The sequence below is a fragment of the Delphinus delphis genome, chromosome 4 (genome assembly GCF_949987515.2).
Source record: "Delphinus delphis chromosome 4, mDelDel1.2, whole genome shotgun sequence".
In the NCBI taxonomy this organism is placed as follows: Eukaryota; Metazoa; Chordata; class Mammalia; order Artiodactyla; family Delphinidae; genus Delphinus; species Delphinus delphis.
The window spans coordinates 12213396-12235332 of record NC_082686.1 but is presented as its reverse complement, the minus strand read 5'-3'; the positions used below and the strand labels follow the sequence as shown (position 1 = coordinate 12235332).

General features: G+C 37.8%; 1 protein-coding gene across 1 annotated transcript in view; it reads right to left on the bottom strand.

The window, feature by feature from the left end:
* Nucleotides 1-215: 215 nt before the first annotated feature.
* PAXBP1 (PAX3 and PAX7 binding protein 1) overlaps nt 216-21937 on the bottom strand; it is a 34398-nt gene continuing 12676 nt past the window's right edge. The window contains exons 8-18 of the mRNA XM_060010385.1: nt 19719-19842; nt 16214-16313; nt 16011-16126; nt 13944-14143; nt 12332-12476; nt 11527-11648; nt 10619-10695; nt 10191-10257; nt 6567-6713; nt 4754-4908; nt 216-2025 (exon numbers count right to left, since the gene is read on the bottom strand). Coding sequence (XP_059866368.1) covers nt 1908-2025; nt 4754-4908; nt 6567-6713; nt 10191-10257; nt 10619-10695; nt 11527-11648; nt 12332-12476; nt 13944-14143; nt 16011-16126; nt 16214-16313; nt 19719-19842 — 1371 coding nt within the window. The 3' untranslated portion in view covers nt 216-1907. The remainder of the gene's footprint in view (nt 2026-4753; nt 4909-6566; nt 6714-10190; nt 10258-10618; nt 10696-11526; nt 11649-12331; nt 12477-13943; nt 14144-16010; nt 16127-16213; nt 16314-19718; nt 19843-21937) is intronic.

Below are 21937 nucleotides of genomic sequence, written 5' to 3'. Positions count from 1 at the left end.
TAGCACAGGCCAAGAGAAAGCCCTCAGGCAGAGCTGCAGGTCTATGCAGGACACCATGGCATCAATAAGGATATGGGTCACCATCCTCACCTGGTAGAAGAGCAGTTACAGTTCCTTATGCCTATGGTTTACGTTGTCTCAATAAAGTAACTTTCCTTTTCAAAAATCTTCCTCATCTATTTTGGAAGTATTTTGGAAGACTGCGCCAAAAGAAAAAACTGCAAAGACAAAACCTCAGCTTTATTAAAATGTCACTCTCTGAATTTATCTTTTGACAATTTCCTTCCTAAGAAAGAATGTCCTTTAGCTATTTCAGGAATAAAAAACTTTGGGTTGTGAAACGAAAACCACTTGTTTTATGCACAGTTCTATGCTAAATTCACCTGACATCAAGGTCCTAGCGTGGTGTTCAAACTCATTCCTAAAACAGCCTGATGGATGTCACATGATGAAAAATCTGAGTTTACTTTAAGAGTCCTTAAATGCAGATATAGGAAAAGTAATCGGTTCAGTGCATTTGGAAACACAAATTTAAGAAACAAATGATGTGCATGTCATATATATATGCGAGTTTATATGTTTTAGTCCATTTAAGTTGAGAATAAGTGTTCTATTTTAATTCTATTTAGTAGGCCACTTTCTCCAGAATGAATCTGTAGGGATAAGCAATGATCCTACAATAAAGATAAAATTGACAGAGCAATTAGAGTGCATGACACTGTTCTAAATATTATTTGACTTGACCAAGGGTACACATGCTAATAGTCTCACTATATTAGTCATTTGAAATGCTCCAACTAAAATTAGTCGCCAGCCAAATATAACAAAGGTTCTATTTAAAAATTAATTTAATGCTTGGCTAAAGCTTAATTACATATATAATTATCAAACAATAGTCCTTAATTTCCAAAAAGTTCCTCTTTTGAAAATCACAGAATCAGAAAGCATAAACTTTAAAACAAGTTCTCTGAGTATTTACAACATGGTATAAACATTACAGAAGACCATGGATATTAAACTGCTTGGGTGTAGCTCATCAGCAAGGCGTGTTCTTTATTGCATATCATAACTCACATATGTGAGATTTAAAATATAATGCTAGATTACTAAAATCCAAATGCATGTATTTTTTTAAGCTGGTCAGGGAGTAAAATCATGAATGAGACAGGAGAGTCAGCCCCAAACCATGCATTAGGTTGTGGATCTATTATTTCCAAAAATGAAACTTCTATGTTCTTTTCAAAAACCTACGTTGCATATATTTATTTAGAGCTCACATTAAACGTACAGTTGACTGTAATGCTAATTCAAGGAAGAAAAGTTCACCATTCACCAATGACTAAGTCCACACTCAACTCTCAATTTTAAGGCAGCACAGCTACGGTGATAGCAACTGCTAACCAAAAGGTGACGAATACTTAGTCACTTGCCAGCCCTTTTGTTGCAACAGTGTAGTAATTTCCCTAAGACAATTCGCTACTGAATGATTTTCTGCTGTTAAAAGGCTTACTCTGTAGAAAAACACCACAAATTTCCAGTGTGAAAGTAACTCCATGGTGGTATAAATATATATATATATATATGCATAATTATACAATATACACTGCACACATTGTTTACAGAGAACAATTAGCTGAGAGAGTTAATTTAAATGACCATATAAAATACTTCTGTAAACAAAGTATGACAGGCAGTTAAGGAAACCATTCACAGACTTCCTAGAAATAATCTGAATTCATTTCATTCTGAAGAAATCGCATTTAAAGACACAGTATTGAATATTAATAATGTTCTTTGTATTAAAACAAGAGTCAATATTTTACAGTTTAAGAAACTTTACATATATACAAAATTTTTACATTGGGAATGGTATTAGAACAAATAGGCTTCTTTTCAGTCTCATAGATCTATTTTCCTTCGATCAAAGACTTAAATTCTTTCACATTGTGGTCACTTGCAACAGACATAGCGTGATCCAGAGCTCGAACACTTGCAAGGAGTTTTACTATCTGCTTTATGTTTTCCCTAAAGGAGAAAAAAGGAAACACGGATCAGCAGGTTACAGCATGTGGAAAACAAAATTGTCCATATTAAAAAAAAAAACCTGCCCATGTTTAAATACCCAGAAACAGAGGACCCATTTTCAAAACTAAAAACACCCCAAAATCTCATTCAGATCCATGATTTTCATTAACACCGAGAAAGGAGAGAAAGCACTCTATTGCCTAACTTAACTACTTCAGAGCTCTGCCTTCCATTCCTTTCCAAACCAGAGTCCTAGCTCTCCTAGAGTACACCTGGAACACAAATTATATTCGTGGGTATTCATGACCAACCCATCAAGAGCCAGAGTAATTTCCACTCCTCCAAAGTTCACTAATAAAGTATAACCTGGCTTCTTTTTTTTTTTTTTTTGCGGTACGCGGGCCTCTCACTGTTGTGGCCTCTCCCGCTGTGGAGCACAGCCTCCGGACGCTCAGGCTCAGCGGCCATGGCTCACGGGCCCGGCCGCTCCGTGGCATGTGGGATCCTCCCGGACCGGGGCACGAACCCGTGTTCCCTGCATCGGCAGGCGGACTCTCAACCACTGCGCCACCAGGGAAGCCCAACCTGGCTTCTTTTATCACCCAGCTAGAAGTCATTCTCAGTAATCCTCAAATTTTAGCATACATCAGGATTACCTAGAAGAGTGCTAAAACACAGATCACCAGGCCCCACCTTCAGATTTCTGTTCAGTAGGTCTGGAGCGGGGCCTGAGAATTTGCATTTCTAACAAAGCTCCCAGGTGATGCTGCCAGGAACTACTTTTAACATTCACAATAGTTTGAACCACTTGTGAGAAACAACACACAATGTGACATTACTGGCTGTCTCTTCTCTACAAAATTGTAGTAAGCACCTTTTAGGGAAGGATTATAATTTTTAAGATTTTGTGACTCACACTCATAAAGTAGAACCTACTTTATGTGCACTGCACACAGCAGGTGCTTAAACAGCTGCTGAAATTCTTTTCCATAAAAAAGTAAATAGTGTTTGTCGATACTTACTCCCAAACAAAAACAGTTACATATATAAATCAAAGTTAAAAAAAAAGTGAAGTGAATAGGATTTATCTGGTAAAAAACAACACATTGAGAAGAAATATTAGTGCCAATAAATAACAACCAACAGCAAAATGACATGGTAAGGATGAAATAAAAATATAAACCAGGGAATTTCCTGGTGGTCCAGAGGTTAGCACTCCAAGCTCTCACTGCCAAGGGCCTGGGTTCGATCACTGGTCGGGGAGCTAAAACCCCACAAGCCACACAGTGTGGCCAAAAAAAAAACCCCAAAATCACCTGGCAAAGATTTTTTTTTAACCACTGAAGTATTTACTATCTACTTTGCCTTTAATTTTATTATAAAAGATAGCAAATTTTCTCTCAAGAAAATAAGGTTCTTTTTCCTGGAAGGGGAACAGGGGAAAAGAAAAGGATTTTGTTAGGGGGTATGACTAATGGTGTGATCAAAATGAAAATGAAACTCTGACATTAGGAAGAATATATGAAATGAAACTTTAAAAAATAAAATTCGTCTTTGGGAATTCCTTGGTGGTCCAGTGGTTAGGACTCGGCGCTTTCACTGTGGTGGGCCTGGGTTCAATCCCTGGTCTGGGAACTAAGATCCCACAAGCCATGCAGTGTGGCCAAAAGAAAAACCAAAAAAAACACGAAAAACAAAACAAAAATAAAAATTCTTCCAAATGGTGGTACTAGTTGTTATTATTACTACTACTTACTTTTTATGCTAGAGATCTACCCCCAAATTCCATGAACACCCAAGACAATGTACTGGAAAAGGGGTAATGGTTTGTTCATTCCTTCCTTGAAACCTTGATAAAAAATATGTATAAGCTGCTCCCCATAAATCATGAGTGATGACTTAGTCTATGATACGGATATAGAAAAACTCAACATAGAGCAGAAACATCTCAAAATTGAGATATAACCTTCAATATACTTTGGGTTTCAGTAGCTATCTTTTCTAGGGTTTATATCTGTAAAACGAACCTCCAAAGACCAAGATCCATGACATTCTAAGAGCCTGAGATTTCCCCAATTATTCAAGGGAGGAGACAGAAAAAGCAATGATTCACTTACCAGAAATCTTCCCTTAATATCTTCATAAATAAAATATTGAAAAAAGATTAGGTAAAAGTTGCAAAAATGAAAAATATAATGTGTATTTTTGGTAGGTTTATCAATACTAAGTCAATGTTTACAATTTAAAGTAAAATATAGGGCTTCCCTGGTGGCACAGTGATTAAGAGTCTGCCTGCCAACTCAGGGGACATGGGTTCAAGCCCTGGTCCGGGAAGATCCCACAGGCCGCAGAGCAACTAAGGCTGTGCGTGCGCCGCAACTACTGAGCCTGCGCTCTAGAGCCTGCGAGCCACAACTACTGAAGCCCACGTGCCTCGAGCCTGTGCTCTGCAACAAGGGAAGCCACCACAATGAGAAGCCTGCGCACCGCAACGAAGAGTAGCTGCCGCTCTCTGCAACTAGAGAAAGGCCGCGCGCAGCAACAAAGACCCAGAGCAACCAAAACTAAATAAATTAATTAATTTAAAAAAAAGAAAGAAAAGAATCAAAATAAAATAAAAATTAAAGTAAAAGATAACCATGTCTCTACTGAAAACATTTTAATAATACTAAACCTAACAACTAAAGACTCTAGATCACTGTTTCATTCTATAATTACAAATAATTACCTTGCATTTCTTTTTTCCACATCAGAGCACCCGATACTGTTTCTGTAAATTGTATCTGCTAAGTGTACAAGGTATCGACAGAAGTTTTCTAACTGAGAAATAGTTCTTTCTCCTTTCAGATTCATGAACCACTGCTTGGGGAAACAACTGATCACCTATGAAGAAGAAAGATGTAAACAGTTAAAACAAAAATAAATTAAAGCATCTAAAAGCTGAGTCTAGATAATGCGTATAATGTACTTAACTAGAAGACTTGCTATTGAGCAACATATAGCTAATTACTTAGAAGGGATATTCTTTTAAACCTGATTTTCTACATAAACTATACAAATACACCTAGATATACCCTAATTTTAAACTTCAATATATAGACACTCAAAGTAAAAGATAAATAATTTCTCCAATATTTAAGTAAATTAGGGACATAAAATTGATAACCAATTGCTTCATTTTCCAGTCTTCCAGAAAGCCCTAAATGAACTGAACTGTCCTTTGATCAGCAGCTTTCGATGTAAAAACATGTATAGCATAAGTACCAAACTGCAGCCTCTCCCCGTGCCAAACAGTTCAGTAAGCAGGCATCCTTGCTGGCAGTAGGAGCCGTGCTGGCCCAGAGAAGTGAAGAGAGCATCACACCGGAGGGGCAGCCTAGGGCAAGAGCCCAAGCAGGACGCGAACAGGGCATGGTGGCAACCTGGCATGGGGTACCAAAACCCGAGCAAGGGGAGGCTGTTTCCCACCCGGGTGAAAGCAGCCAGTGGGTAGAGACAGCTCCCCACCAAAGAACCCAGGGATGCTTGGAGAAACAACGGATTCCAGAGCTGGGCCAAGCAGGTACAAGATAAGCCTGGAACATCGTGTGCCAGAAAGCAAGAAAGTGCTCCCCCCAAATTAGAGGACATGCCACAAGGTCACAGAGGTCAACTTGAAGGGACTCACACTAATGAAGTCTAGGACAATTCCTGACAAAGATGCAAAATCTGAATCTATTCATGAGAGAATATCAGACAAACCCAAATCGAGGGACATTCTACAAAATAACTGGCTTATCATCTTCAGAAGGTATGAAGGTCAAGGAATCAAGCACTCTTCCAGATTAAAGGAGACTACAGAGACGTGACAATTAAATGCAAAGGATGATCTGGGAATTTCTTTTGCCAGTTCCTTTGGATATTATTGAGATAGCTGATAAAACGTGAAAAGGGGCCTAAGGATTAGGTGACAGTAATATATAAATGTTAATTTCCTGATGTTGATGGTCATATTGTAATCGTGTACAAGAAGATCCATGTTTATAGGAAACAGACACAAAACTATTTGAGGGTGAGGGAGTATCATGTCAGAGAATTACTCTGATATTGTTAGGTCGAAAAACTGTACTGTACTTGCACATTGTCTTTAATCATATGATTGTTTAAAAAATAGTTTAAAAAATTATCAAAACTGTATAACTCACGTATATGAAGTAAAAAAAAATTAACTAAAATTATTTCTTAAATGAGAGAAGAGACCATTTCTTTAGTAACACTTAAAATAGCATTCATTCAACTGTTAAAAAATTATCCCCAAATTAAAACTTTTATTAATACCTATAAAAATATTGATACAGATAGATGGATAGAAGGACAAATATACACATATATAACAGTACAACTTTTTATGTAAAAAATGCTAAGGGGAGATTGTCAACATTATACCAACTTCGATAATCAAAGGGGTTTTCATGAAACTCTCAAATCTCTTCAAACAAGGAAAACTTAATCCATCTTAACTCGTATGCTTTAAAAACTACAATACGTGTCATTTAACTCACATTTTGGGCTTTTTTGATGCTGTCATCGCCATATTCTGAATTCTGAAAAGCCATGAGAATGTATCTATTTAATAAACCGTCTATTGATAATTCCTGAAGAGTTTTGTTTGAGAAAATGCCATACCATTGAAGAAAATTCCCTAAGAGCTAGAAAGAAGAAGAAAATTATTTTCCCCCAGTTTTATTGAGATATAATTGACATGTAACATTGTGTAAGTTTAAGGCATACAACAAAATGATTTAAATATATATTGTGAAATAATCACCGTAAGTTAACATCCTTCCCCTCACGCAGTTACAAATCTTTTTTCTATTCTCTTAGCAACTTGCAAATATACAATACACTATTGTTAATTACAGTCACCATGTTGTACATTACATCCCCAGAACTTATCTTATCTTACAACTGGAAGTCTGTACCTTCTGATCCCCCTTTATCCAATCTCCCCACAACTCCCCACCTGTGGCAACCACAAATCTGATTTCTATTACTAAAAGTTTGGTTTTTTGAGAAGAAAAAAAAATTGAGAGGCAATGTAAAGCAGTTAAGTACAAAGTAAATTACTTACACAATAAAACACCTTATGAAATACCCTGGACCATGTCTTGCCAAAGCACTAATAAGCAGTTTTGAAGGGTCTGAATATTTCTGATAATGACTGAGGTTAACTAAAATTTAAATAGCCACATGGAGCTAGCGTTTACTATAGTGGACAATGCAGATACAGACCATTTCCCATCATAACAGAAAGTACTGGTGGGCAAATGATGATTCTTAGATAAATGTCCTCCCTTGAAAATCATGCCTAAACCAGTCCTGTGACCCTGCAAAAAGATGGAAATTCTTTTTTCGACTACCACATTGCATGCTTACCAGACTTCATGAACCTGGATATCGGAACTACTTAAGCTCAATACATATAAAATGGAAGCCCCCGCCCATTCCACCATAAAATTCTAAGTTCCCAGTATTTCTCATCTTAGGAAATGGCAACGCTATCCAACAATTCAATCGAGCCAGAGCCTACATGAGCCTCATCATTCTCGACCTCGCCCTCAAGCTGTCGAACCCCACCTCTCCCCATTCTGTGCCTCTCTCTCAGTCCTTGCCGCCATGCCCCTGATCGAAGCTGCCGTCATCTCTTTGTGGGCCCTGCAGTTATTCAACTGACAACGAGCAACAGCGCTGGTCTAGTTCTCCTCCAGCAGGGCTCTGTGAGAGAACTAAAACCTACAGAAAATGATCTGAGTGACTCCTTACATAATTTTCCCAAGGATGGTACAAGCTAGTACCATTCTAGCTGCATACGCAATGGAGGCCTTAGGGCATCAGGTATTAATTCTTCCACAGAAACCCAGCTGAGAAGAGCTGCTCAAGAGTTTGACTGGCCTGAGTTAGACTCCCATCTCTGCCACTTAACAAAGGCATGAGCCTGGGCAGGTTATTCTGTGCCTCACCGTCCCATCAGCAGAGTCAAGCTCATAGGGCTGCTGTGAGGATTCAATGAGATAATGTGTGCTGCAGTGCTTGGCACACAGTAAATACGTAATAAGTACTAATTTCCATTGTCATCATTACTATCCTCACCTACTTCATTTCATTATCCCCACACAGAAGCCAGAATATGTTAAAAAGGGCAATATTTTCATGTCACTTCCCTACAAAAACCCTTCCACAACCCATATAAGAGCAAATGATTCTCAGCAAAGGAACAAAAGCAATTTAATTTTAAAAAGGATAGTCTTTTCAACAAACTGTGCTGGGACAAAGGAACGTCAAGGCCTCATGCCCTATATAAAAATTAACTCAAAATGGATCACAGACTTAAATGTAAAACCTAAAACTATGAAATGTCTAGGAGAAAGGATAGGAAGAAAACTCTGTGGCCTTGTATTAGGCAAAGATTTCTTAGCTGCAACACCTAAAGCACAACTCATAACAGGAAAAGATAATAAGTTGGACTTCATCAAAATGAAGAACTTCTGCACTCTGAAGCACTGTTAAGACACAGACGGGGGGGAAAAACTCTTTGCAGATCACATATCTGATAAAGTACTTGTTTCAAGAATACAAAACTCAAAGCTCAATAATAAGAAGAACCAATTTTTAAAAATGGGCAAAAGATTTGAACAGATACTTCATCGAAGAACATATACAAATGGCAAGTAAGCACATGAAAACATGCCTGGGCTTCCCTGGTGGCACAGTGGCTAAGAATCCGCCCGTCAATGCAGGGGACATGAGTTCAAGCCCTGGTCCGGGAAGATCTCACATGCCGCGGAGCAACTAAGCCCATGCGCCACAACTACTGAAGCCCGCGTGCCTAGAGCCCATGCTCTGCAACAAGAGAAGCCACTGCAATGAGAAGCCCGCGCACTGCAATGAAGAGTAGCCCCCGCTAGCCGCAAGCAGCAACGAAGACCTAACACAGCCAAAAATAAATAAATAAAAGAAATAAATTTATTTATAAAAAAGAGGAAAAAAAAGGAAACATGCTCAACATCATCAGTTGTTAGGAAAATGCAAATTAAAATAATAACAAGACATAACTATACATCTAGGAGAATGACTTAAAAAAAATAAAAACCCTGAAGATACCAAGTGTGGTGAGTGGTGAGAAAGAAGAATAACTAGAACGCTAATATATTGTTGGTTTAGAAAACAGCTTTGCCTAGGTATTTATCCAAGTGATGAAAACTTATATACCCAGAAAAACCTGTGTGCAAACAGGTTTATTCATACTTACTCCAAACTGGAAACAATCCAGTGTCCCTCAATTGGGGAATGGATAAAAAACAAAACAAAAAAAACCTGTGGGATATCCACCATACGATGGAATACTACTTGGCAATAAAAAGGAGTGAACACAAGACAACACTGATAGATCACGAATGCATTCTGTTAAGTGAATGAAGCCAGACTCAAAAGGCTAGTTAGTACGTAATTCTATTCCTAAGACATTCTTATAAAGAAAACTACAGGACAATAAGAAGGGGTGGCCAGGCTGTAGGGGTGGGCTTGACTACAAAAGGGCATGGGGAATCTGGGGGAGATGATGGAAGCATTATACATCTTGATTTAGGGAGTGGTTACATGTCTACATGTAAATTAGAGCTCCCCTATCATCTGAACTGCTCATCTCTTCCCTAACTCTAGTCATCCTGGCCTTTTCTCAGTTCTAGTATACCCTGCTCTCCCTTACCTCAGGGCCAACTAATAACCTAAATATCACTTCCTCAGGGTGGCAGGGAATCTTCTGTGATTCATCTGTCAGGTATTTGTGACCTTTGTCATATGCTCCCATACAACTTTGAATTTTTTTTCAAAACTCATCACACCTGAGATTACTTATTTGCTACTGCCAATTGAGCGTGGTTATAAACGCCATGAAGGCTCTACTTCTATCTTAATTCAGTGCTATATTTCCGCAACTTAGAGAGTATCTGGTACTCTCCTTGCTGTGGTTTAGTAAGGCATCTTGTTGGCTAGTTTGGACCTTACTGGAACTCAGAATACATTTTCACCTCTGCAAACATCAAACCTGAATAAACTTTTGGAATAAAATTAGTTTGTATGAAGTCAAACAAAATCTGAAGTCTTTTAGATAGCCTACAGACACGTACCTTAACTGAAGACCAAAACTGTCGTTGAAAAAACAAGTAAGGCCCAGAATTTTTATTTTCCAAGACACTAAGAAAAAAAGAGAAACACATCATGATCAAAGTTGTGTGATAAATGCCATCTGATTCCTAGAAGATTTCTGTAAGTAAAAGGGGTGAACATAAGAAGTTAACTAATTCTTCAAATTTTCAAACAACTGTATTCCAGAAGGTAATTTTAAAAGGTAATGGCAATTTACTGTGAGACACTAAGGGTTATGCTGCATAAGGGAGCAATTTCCCCACTGAGCCACTCTCTTTGGGCTACACGTTTATACTATGTAGGTAAAGCTTGTATTTCAAGCTATGCTTAGTTTTCCGGAGTTTAAGAAGTCTTCTCTGAAAAATAATGGAGAATATTATCATCTTTAATGTTCTTAGGAGTTACTTACTTTTTGGGATACAAGGGCATGAATACATCATCATCTAAAGTTCTTCTCATTCTCAATAGAAGTGCTTTTAGGTACACCTAAGGAGTTAAAAACAGATCATGCATTTTAATAAGGGTTATGATAAAAGTTAAATTTTAGTAAATAAAAATAAGCAATATTCCAAATCATACAGAGTATTCAATTTTGAGTGAACAGCATCTCAAATTTTTTAACTTTCCCCACTGACGGTTCTAAGGTCTTTAATATTTACTACTTACTCTTCGTTCAGCCCTCATGAATTACCAAGCAATGAAGCCATTTAGAAATCTTCCAACCTCTTAACCTACTATATAAAGATTTAAGACCAGACCTATAATCTGGTTCCTCTCAAAATGAGGTCAGTGAAAATAAAACAATGATAAGGAGTACTTTTTCATATCTAAATAGCTCATAAGAATGTTCAGTGCAGGCAGTGGCAATCTGAAGTTCTGAAACTTTATAAAACAATACCTCATTATTTTACATGCTATCTAAATGTTTCAGCATTTAAATTATCAATTGTTACCCATTCCAGTAGTTTTTCTTTTCCCGAAAAAAATACAGGTCTTCAAGGGATGTGTGATTAGTCCGATTGAGAATGGGGGTGGGGTGGTGAGGAGGGTGAAAACAGTACAAACGAGAGGCTATCTAGACTAATTACATCATCTTTCCCAATCGATATTCTGAAACTAAAAACTACTATCTCAAATTTTGTATATTTCAGGCTATAAAGGACAGATGCCTTAAGTGGGAGAATCAGATTTTCTTGCTGGCTCAGAATATAACCACTCATTCTCTCAACTCTTGCTCATTTTCAAAGGGAAAGGAGAAGACAAAATAATAAATTAAAAAAAATTTAAAAAACCTTTCATAGATAATAATTAAATTACCTGTGTATTTTTGTTTTCTGCATTCACTACTGAAGGATACCCATTTATTAATTTTAGAGTAATTCCAACCATTCTTGAAGTCTGTGTTGTAGAAAAGGGGTCCCACATATTTTCAGCTATCACTATTAAGGGAAAAAAAAAAGCAGAATGTACTGAGATACAGAAGTAAACTGCTGCTGACTTGAATCTGACGTCAAGCAGTCCCCAACTTAGAAACGCCAATCATGACGTTTTTCTTCCTCTAGAGTGTAAGCTTCAGTCTTCTTTGTCCTCTTAACCGCGGGAATGTTGAAGATTAGGCGCATGTGGCGAGGGGACAGATTCCTATGATTTTCTGCTTCTTGGTGAAAATAAAGATTCGGGAAAGCAGGATTTCTGTATCCTAGGAGATGCTGTGCCAGCAACAAGAATTTCCACCTGAACTTGAGCTTTATTTTTAATATCAATATTTTAAATAGGTCAACAATTCCTAATTTGTTTGTGAGAAATGGATGAAAGTAATGAAACTGCTCCCCAGAAAAAGGCATATCCCCCCTGAAACTATGTACTCAGTTCTGCTTCAGGCAGTTCTTAAGAGCCTGAAATTTGCCTGTGGATCAATTACTGCCCCCAATTCCAGGCCCTCCCCAAGATGGTCTTTAAGTCCCAAGTTAAAAGATAGGTACCCTTTAGCCATCTCTGGGTCTGGTGGTAACTTTATTATTAATAATATAATTTCTATGAGAAAATATGTTCTGATTAAAAACTCCTAAAAATAGATTTGAAAAACCCAATGTGTTTGAATGTTCAATTCAGTAATCTCTACCTGTTAGTTTAGGGAGAATCACCTTTTCCACAATGGTAGGTAACAGTGCAACATCTACATCATCTTTTTCTTGCTCTCGCTCTTCACAACCGTAAAACAGCAAAGATTCAAACCACAGCATATTCTCAAAGTCACGACATTTTGCCTAGAAAATAGTTAAAAGGTTACCCAAACATTTAAAATAGTGGCTATTTCTGCTTCCAGTCATGAAAAGAGTAACAGGAACTGGATTTAGCCTTCAGTCATAAACTAAAAACTGGACAAATATATGAAACATCTATTTTCAGACAATGGACCACAGGCAGTATAGGACTATGACCCCTGAAAGAACGGAATCAAATGAGGTGAGCTCCTGGTCAGAAGAGGAGATCAGGGTAGGCAACTGCAAGCAGAGCAGTCCTGCTGAGTTAGTAGACAATCTAAGCTCAGGAAGGCTGGAACGCTAGAAGCTGTGGGGCAGAGGAAGGAGCTACACAGAAGGAGAGCTCCCAGATTCACACGAGTGTCCCCGAGTCTCTGCTGGACACTGAGAAACACATGCACAGGGTGGGACTCCACAAGGTCTGGCAAAGAGCAATCAGGAGCTGGGAGCTGAATGGTTCCCAGAGCTTAGATTTCTTTCCTCTTGTTTTCAGGGCTTCAACCTCAGTCTTCTTTTCGTTACAGTTCACATATTCAACCCAGCCCATCTCATTCATGCCCACGGCTCCATCCATATGTTGGTAACTTCCAAAACCGTATCATAAGCATGACCACTACATGTAAACAGACAATTTGAGTTTCCTCCCTTATGTAACAGGCAAAGAGGTCCTATTGATTCCACCTCTTAAATCTATCAGTTTATCTCATCCTCCTGATTTCCATCACCACTGACTTAGTTCAGGGTCCCATTTCACATCTTCCTCATTGAGCTTTCCCATGATGTTCTGTTTTTCTGGAATCAAAGAACCAAGTTCTTATTCATTCATGTTCATATCTCAGCGTCACTACATGTAATTTTAGTTGACTGAGAAAGACACTGTATAAAAATCGAAAAGCAAGAGGCAGTTCTCTTGAGAAGGGACAGAACATAAAAGGAAAGATCGTAAGATTATGCCCAGTGATAATGTGTCAATTATAGCCCTGTGGGTGACCTATCTCCCCTGAAAAACACTTTGCTGAGGCTTACATCTCTAGCTTTGAGGTTACAACTGCCCAAGGCATCATGGTATATTGCTTTTTTTTTTCTTTTAGAAGAAAGTGTTGCTTTTGTTTTTTTAAAATTAATTAATTAAATTTATGGCTGCACTGGGTCTTGCTGTGTGCGGGCTTTCTCTAGTTGCAGCAAGTGCGGGCTACTCTTCATTGTGGTGCATGGGTTTCTCATTGTGGTGGCTTCTCTTGTAGCGAAGCATGAGCTCTAGGTGCGCGGGCTTCAGTAGTTGTGGCTTGCGAGCTCTAGAGCTCAGGCTCAGCAGTTGTGGCACATGGGCTTAGTAGCTCCCTGGCATGTGGGATCTTCCCGGACCAGGGCTCGAACCCATGTCCTCCGCATTGGCAGATGGATTCTTAACCACTGCGCCACCAGGGAAGTCCAGTATATTGCTTTTCAACAGTGATAGAAGCCACTCACCTCAAGAGGAGTCCAAGTGAGAAGCTGCAGCCTTATGAGGGGGTTGAACAACTTTGGCAAGCAAAGGCCGATGTAAGCATCCTTGTAGGATGTGTAGTATTTTGAACGCCATGCTTCAAACTGGGATTTAATACAATCGATTGAACAGAAACTTTCAAGGACATCTTCAAATACCTTGCTGGACTCTTTTGAAATGCGATCTAAAAACAACAACAACAAAACCCCACAGAGAATCAAAACTCAGTATGCAGTACAAAAAACACAGTTCAAATATTTTCAGTGTTTTCTTTGTAGCTTGAGTATCAATAAGATAGGCTCATTAGCAAAGGAATAATTGTTAACTGCAACTTAAAAGAAAAGAACCAGAGGTAAGTTTAGGTTCCAAACGTCTATCATGCAAACCACAGTGCAGGTAGTCTCCGTTCTGCATAGTTCCAATATGTACTATTATCTGTCACCACAGTCTAAATAACACCTGTCCCCAAAAACTCAGTTCAAATTTCAAGCACCATGGAAGAGTAACTGTGAGTAACTGCAGAAGCACAAACTCTGTTATCCAGCTCTTCAGCCCACAAATCACCACGTAAATAACAGATGTGTAGTATCATTATCAGTGACCAATCACATCTCATCTTCTGTTGGTGATTGCAATAACTGACATAGACAGGAATCAGCAATGGATACTAGGATCTTTAAGTAAAAGGTTATTTAACGCTCCATATGACTTGGAACAGCAGACTCTTTATAACGAGGAGACCAAGTCGTGACAACCTGCTTCTCAAGACCCATCTTAACACCACTAATAGTGGGCAACCTAACACTTGCCGTCTGGTATCATGCTGGTAACAGCATCTGGTGTGACGTATTCTTGCCAAAAAAGCTTTAACCTGAATCTACTCAAGACTTAACTTCCAGTTTACAAGAAATATAGCGACTGGAAGAACAAGTTAAAACCATGAGGAAACAGACAAATTTAGAATGTAGGACGTTTTACAAGATAAGTGGCCTGGTCTCTTCAGGAAGTTAATGCCTTAAACAAATAAAGAAAGGGGTGTGTGTATGTGTATAAGGTATCATGATATTCACTAATTCTACATAAAAAGATGTAACAACCAAGTGCGATGCAGAACCTTGTGTGGATCCAGGTTTAGAAGATACAGAGTAACAGCAACGGTCCCAGGAATTCTGGGCGGGGTGGCGGGGGGCTGTTACGGAGGAAAACTGAATGCAGACATGATACTAAAACTTCTAGGTAATTTTCGCAGGTGTGACAACAGTGTGGCAGTTAGGTAGAAAAGCATCCTTTTTTTTTTTTTTTTTAAAGAAGACATTAAAGATGTTAAAGTTTTTAGAGGGAAGTGCCACGATGTCCGTAAGTTAATTTCAAATGTTTCAGCAAAACACACACAAATCCAAAGCAAACTTGGCTAAACGACAGTAAGAATTGCTGAATATGGGTGACAGGTGTATATGGGTGATCACTGTGCTATTCCTTCCAGTTTTCCGTATGTTTGGAAATGTTCACTGTAAAAAGAGTGGGAGAAAAAAATAAGCTTATCCAACTAAGTTCCAAAGGGCTCGCAGTCACTACAATTCCAAGTAATCACAGCCAGTGGTGGGAAATAAAGACTTTTACTAGGGGATCCTTCTGGAAAGGTCTTCATGTAACAGAACTAACTATTCCTCTTGACTGAATTATTCGGGGCTCCCCAAATCAGGAATTCCCTTCAGGGCTGAATGCCCTACTGCCAACCTTTACCTTTCTAGACCAGACAGGCTGCATTAGGGCTGCCCCTGGGATCTGAAACATTTTCTTGTCACTTTTAAAATTCTGTGATTCAAAGAGTGATATCATTTATAATGCAAGTACTAGATGAACCCCACAACAAAGTGTTACCCCTAATTTTGAGAACTCCTCAATAAAAATGGGTGCGAGTTTTAATAATTAAACCAGAGTGCCTAGTTCTAAAGCAGAGGCCACAAAACTTCAAATGATTTCATGGTAGAAACCACAGCCAAGGAGAAAGCACATTGACAGTGAATCTCATTTCCAAATAAATGTCTAACCTTTTTCCAGATTGAAATTTGTAATATCTGTAGATGTTTCTTCGTCATCACTGGACAGGCCTTCAAGGTGATCTGCCATCTTACCGGTTTGCTCTCTGGCTTGTCTACGACGAGTCCTAAATAACAAATATCAAGTTCCCAAACCAGATAAAAGAGACTCCTCCCTTCACAAACAAACCAACAGCAAGCGTCTGTAGAATTACCTTCTGGCCTCCCGTTCTGCAATCCGACGTTTTGCGTGCTCTTGATACAGTGCCCGATCTCGTCCAAAGGAATCAAGATTTGGCGCCATCAGAGCTTTATCTGTAAAACAACGATGGTTAAAATTAAAAGCCTTCCTTCAGCAATCTTGAGGAAAGAGTTTGCACAGAATAAGCCATAATGATAGACTGCTTTCTAATCTGAACAGCAGGATTCTGCAGTAACCGATAAACTGGACAGTTTTCTAGTTTAGAGCAAATCTCAGTATTAATCTGTGTTCCCACGAAAAGGAAGAGAAAAATAAATGGAGAGTTCAACAACACTACACAAATGCAAATGGGCTTAATCCCTGTTCTTATGTCTAAGTAACAGAACTAGTTTATGCTATCATGATGACCAAATAAATTAAAAATCTAAATTACTTGTGTAAAGGGAAAAATAATACATTACTTTTTTAAGGACGAACTTAGGCATCACATGTTGAATGATACGACAGCAGAGACACAAGTAGGAAGGATGAAAAAACAGCTTTGTTGCAGGAGTTTAATCATTTATTCTATTTCATTCTAATTTTTCTTTGTAGAAATTTATTCTCTATTACTATTTTAAGAACAAGGGCAGAATCAACATATAGACTGAAAATCATATCTGATAGGACCAAGTTGTGCTTTCTCAAACCCTACTTTCAAAGCACAATTCCCTTATTTCTTTTTTCCCCTATTTCCCATCTCTCTTTTTTTAATTTCTAGGGCAATTTTCTAGCTTTAGCTTTCAACCTTCCTATTTAAATTTATATTTCACTTACCACATGTTTAGTTTCTGAGATACAGCTATTCTTCTTAGAACATTCCTTTTCTATAGCATCCTCTACTTGTGCTACGCGTAGGATCCCTTCCAACATCTCCCTGAGGACAGCAATTATGTTTTAAATTTTCTCCCGTCACCTGCATTGTCTTTGTTTCCTCAGTCCCTTTGGTTCTAACTGCTTGTGTTGATCACCATGATCACTAACTACCTCCTACGTAAGAATGAGACTGGAAGTTTCGTGGATGTAGGTGGGAGCTGTCTAGCAGGGGCATCTCCATCAGATCCCGGGTACAAGTCAACTTTCTGTTGGGGCCCCCAGATGTTATAGTCTTTTCTCTGGACCCACTCTCTTTCTCCAGAGAAGAATCTTCGAATCTCTTGCCTAGGGTAGAAGGAAGAGTGGGGCAAACACCTGTCTGTGACGCTTCCTCATGTCTACATTTAAGTTCTATGCTACGGAGATATTCTGTATTACGTGGGATAGTAACGAGAAGCACAAAACCCAAAGGGTGGTGGCGGGGGAGGGGGAGATCACGTGCAAAATGAAAGACGTCAATTTAAGGCTTTTCCATAGTTTTTTTCCTGATATCAAAGATGTCTCACTGATAGCAACAACAGGAAAAATAAAACCAAAAATGAGCTGGTATCCACTTCGGTGTATCCTAACTATCCTAGATCCTACTACTTTTAAAAGTTGACTCTTTTACTGAATTTTTCATTCATATTCCAAAATAGCTTGGATATTAGGAAGTATGTTCCAGAGTTCAAATTACAAAAAAAGATCAGTAAACAAAATGCCCCAGCTCTACCTCAACTGGAACTCCACTACACACCATAGATGAATTGGCTAAAAAGTCCCAAACTACAGAAATGATTCCTGCCTCTTTAAGAGCTACCCTTCATTAAAGAAATATTTTAAAGAAAATTCTCTACTATAATAAATACTTAAAATGTTATTATATTTACAGCTTTTGTAAAATATATATTGAGGGAGATACAAGAGAGTAGATGACTCGAGCGAGAGCCTCCCTCACTTCGGTCAGAATTATATGCAGTAACTGTGATAAGTGTTTACAAATCTAAACAAATGAATTTCTGGCTGTATTTTTGTTTCTTTAAAAAAAGATCAGAAAAAGAATCGATGCTTCAGTACCCCATGCAATTTTTCTCAAATGTTTGGCAATTAATGAATACTCCCTCTAGGAAAATACTTTTCACTTTCTCATTACCTTTCACTTCTTTGCAGCTATCAATCTAATTAACATCCATCATTCAACCCTTGCTTCAAATTCCATATAAGTAAATACCTCCAAATTGTAAAGAACAGATTATAGGCAGGAAAAAGCATTTGATGAAATGCATGGCTCACCCAACCGTTTAACTTAAAAGGAAATTACTTCCCGTCATAGGTACAATGATTACCTGTAATTTGCCCCAGAAATCTGGTTCTGTCTGGATCAAAAGTGATTTGGGCGGGATGCATTAGTTATTTAGGTGCCCCAAATGGCACTAATCCAATTTAAACGTGTACGGCAAAAACAGAAGGTCAAAGCCATTTATGTGGCTTACATCTGAGTCTGACTCATCTGACGGCCATGTTACCACCTCTTTACGATGCTCCAAAACCCATCCAGCACACAGGAGAATGCTTTCTCAGGGATTCAAGGTCTCTCTAATTTAGAGGACACGCTATATGACAAAGCATTGTTTTCAGAAAGAATAACAGGGCCCTCTGCACTTGGAACACCTGGGGTGGTTGTTTAATATGCAGATTACTGGACACCATCCAAGACCTGGCAAGAATCTCTGGGGACAGGACCAAGAAATCCGCATTTTAAATTAATATCATGGGTAATTCTGATGTACACTTCCACTTAAGAACTGCTGACATAGGGACCGAAGAGATGACAAAAGAAGCCATGAGAAATCCAACGTAGGAAAATTCCTATTACAGCACCCAAGAATATAAGAGGGCAATGAAAAAGCAGAATTAAAATGTTTAAAACGTCTGGTTAAAGAATTTCAGCTCAACTATTTAATAAGAGGTTTCCAATTAATTTTGGTTTTCCATAACACATATCATAATGAAAGGAATATAAATTAAATCTCCAAATTTTTACACTAAAATTTCAAAAAGTGTAGGCACCAACTGACTTACTAAAAAAAAAAACCCCACTATATGAGGCAAACTAGAAAATACAAAAAAATTTTAAATACAAAATATTTTGCTTTATCTAAGGGGTGAAGCTCAAAACTCCCCTCATCTTGGAGTTGTACCATTTGTTATGTAATAAAGCCCCCTCTCCCATACAGAATTTCCCAGCCCCTAACTCAAAACCTTTGTTGTGATCAACAACAGCGTTTGTATTGGTGTTAAAATGGGGGGAAAATCAGTTAGGGCCAAATAGGTACTGGTTTTAAGATAAAATACTGATGATGTCTTTACTATAAAGAATGAAAGAATGCCCAAAGAAGAATAAGATCGATAGAATATTAGTACATGATTTGAGTTCCTTCGCAAAGCTATATTTTCTTAAACACAATCCAAGCAATGCTAATTTTAGATCTACCTGACACAAGAGCAAGGAAATTTGTTTCTTTAAAAAGAAAAAATGCTCTGAGACGTCTAATTTTCAATTAGGATGCACTAAGTAAACAAGGTTGTTTAATGAATAATAAAAACCTTCAAGATGGACTGACTTGAATGGCTTGAAAACTCCGAAGATTCATCTTTAATATCATCTTGTCGTCTTTGGACAAGGCGGGAAGCTCGCTGTTTGTACAGCTGATGTATTGCTGATTCAAGTTCATTAATCAGTGGCACCTGTAAAAATACAACACACTCCGTAACACCAAACTCCTCAGCTGCTTATATATTTGAGGGTTCCATATTATTTCCGGATTTCTGAAAAAGTACCCTCTGGACAGAATAATCATGAACTCTCAATGAAACACAAATAGTAATTCAGTTTTATGATTTCTGGGAAACACCACTTCTTCTTTTATTCCGTATATGGAGCTATAATGTCCAGTGCCTAGTTATTGGAGCAAAAGTTTGGTTAGGTTAAACACTTTAACATTAGGAAAGAGAGCGAGTAAAGAATTGTCAGAAATTTTAGTGCTTCTTTTAGAATAAAGTACTTGAAAGTCCTTTTTAAAAGTCCATTTTTAACTTTCTAGCAGCATGATCTCCCTTGCCAATTTCTGTAGTTTAAAATAAACCATTATTGCCGTGTAATACCAAAAGATGCAATGGCACCTTTAAGGCTTTATTACACATTTAAAACGTGAACTGCATTCATTCACATTAATTAATATGGTGAATAAAATTTCTAGCTACCACTAACCTGTCTAAAATCAATCTATCTAAAACTCAGAAAGTTCTTCTCTTCCTGTCAAATGTTTAAATTTCTCCATATTTGTAAGTAAAATAACAAAATTCTTTGCATAAATTGTCAGTTTACAAAGTCAACAAATTTTTCCAGGTTAATAGCCACAGCTAAGCATTCACTTGGTTCATATGGAATACAAAAAGCTTACGGAATGAGACCTAACTTAAAAGGAAAAACCAGAAAATGTTCTCTTTATAAATACCTATGCTATAACCAAATGCTATGAAACTCTCACAAACGCTAACAACCACTACACATACCTGAGGAAACCAGAAATTCTAGTTTCCTGATGGTTAGTGCAAATGAAAAAACACATTAGAGTTTGGGAACACTGGCACCAAGTGTTATAGCAGCGTCCTGAACTGAACAGACTGGAAATGGAAAATAAGAAAAGGCAGGTGGAATACAAAGATGTCTGTAATAAAAGCAATTTTATACACTTGCATGATCCCATTGCAAAAGCAGCCAATGTTCACAGAAAGGTCAAACTGATGGAGTTGTTTTATTCTTTAATATGCCACACCATGGGCAACAATGTCCCCAAATCTGCACTGATTTATCTTGGTGATATGAGCTGAGCCCACAGACTCTAAAATTAACTAGAATCGATTTTTGAAGCAATTACTGTCATATTATTGTGACTTACACTTACCTACCCCCTCATTTTTTCAAACTGTGCAGGACTAAAGACAAATGTACCTATGCATTCCTTTAGTCCTGGAGATTATTAACACTCCTCTACTATAAGAGCTGCACGCCTGAGGTTGCATCAGACAGAACCTTAATTACTCAATTTATAGTTAAAATTCCGATAACGTTCTTTTCCTGTTTAGGTAATTAAAATGCCTTTTAACAAAGCCCAGAGAAAATTCTACTGAGAATAAAAGCCCTAAAACACATTTTCGGCTCTCATTCATGTTTCTTAACGATACTAATTTATCTCAAGAGTGCACCGTGACAATTTCTTTACCCTCTCCAAACTGGAAATTGTTATTGACTATCATTATTTCAAGGCTAAATTTAAGACAAAGAACACAGAAGGAAGATGACTGCAGGAAAACAAAACAATGTAAAGTTAAAATAATCTGCAAAATAATTAAAAATCTAAGTTCAAAACCACTTGAACTTTTATAACAAAAGAGAAAAAAACAAAAGAATGTTTCGATTTTGATGGTCTTACCCTGAAACAATATTTTTATAGTATAACTGGAATGAATATTCAAATCTATCCAATTATTCCTCAGTATTTCCAAAATGACAACTTATGATATTATTAACTCAGCAGCAGACTCAATAAAATCAAATGCATATGAAACTGTCAAAATGAAATACTCATCTTTAAAAGGGAATTATCTACTTCTCTTTTAATTAAACTGTAGTCACTATATAATAGATACGGATTAAGATCTGCTCCATAAACATTTATCTAAGTGACTCTGTAAAAACGTATCAGCACAGTCTGAGGGATACTTCCCTAGGAACAGGGTAATCAAGGAGAGATAAAGTACACTAAGTGTTTTTAAAATA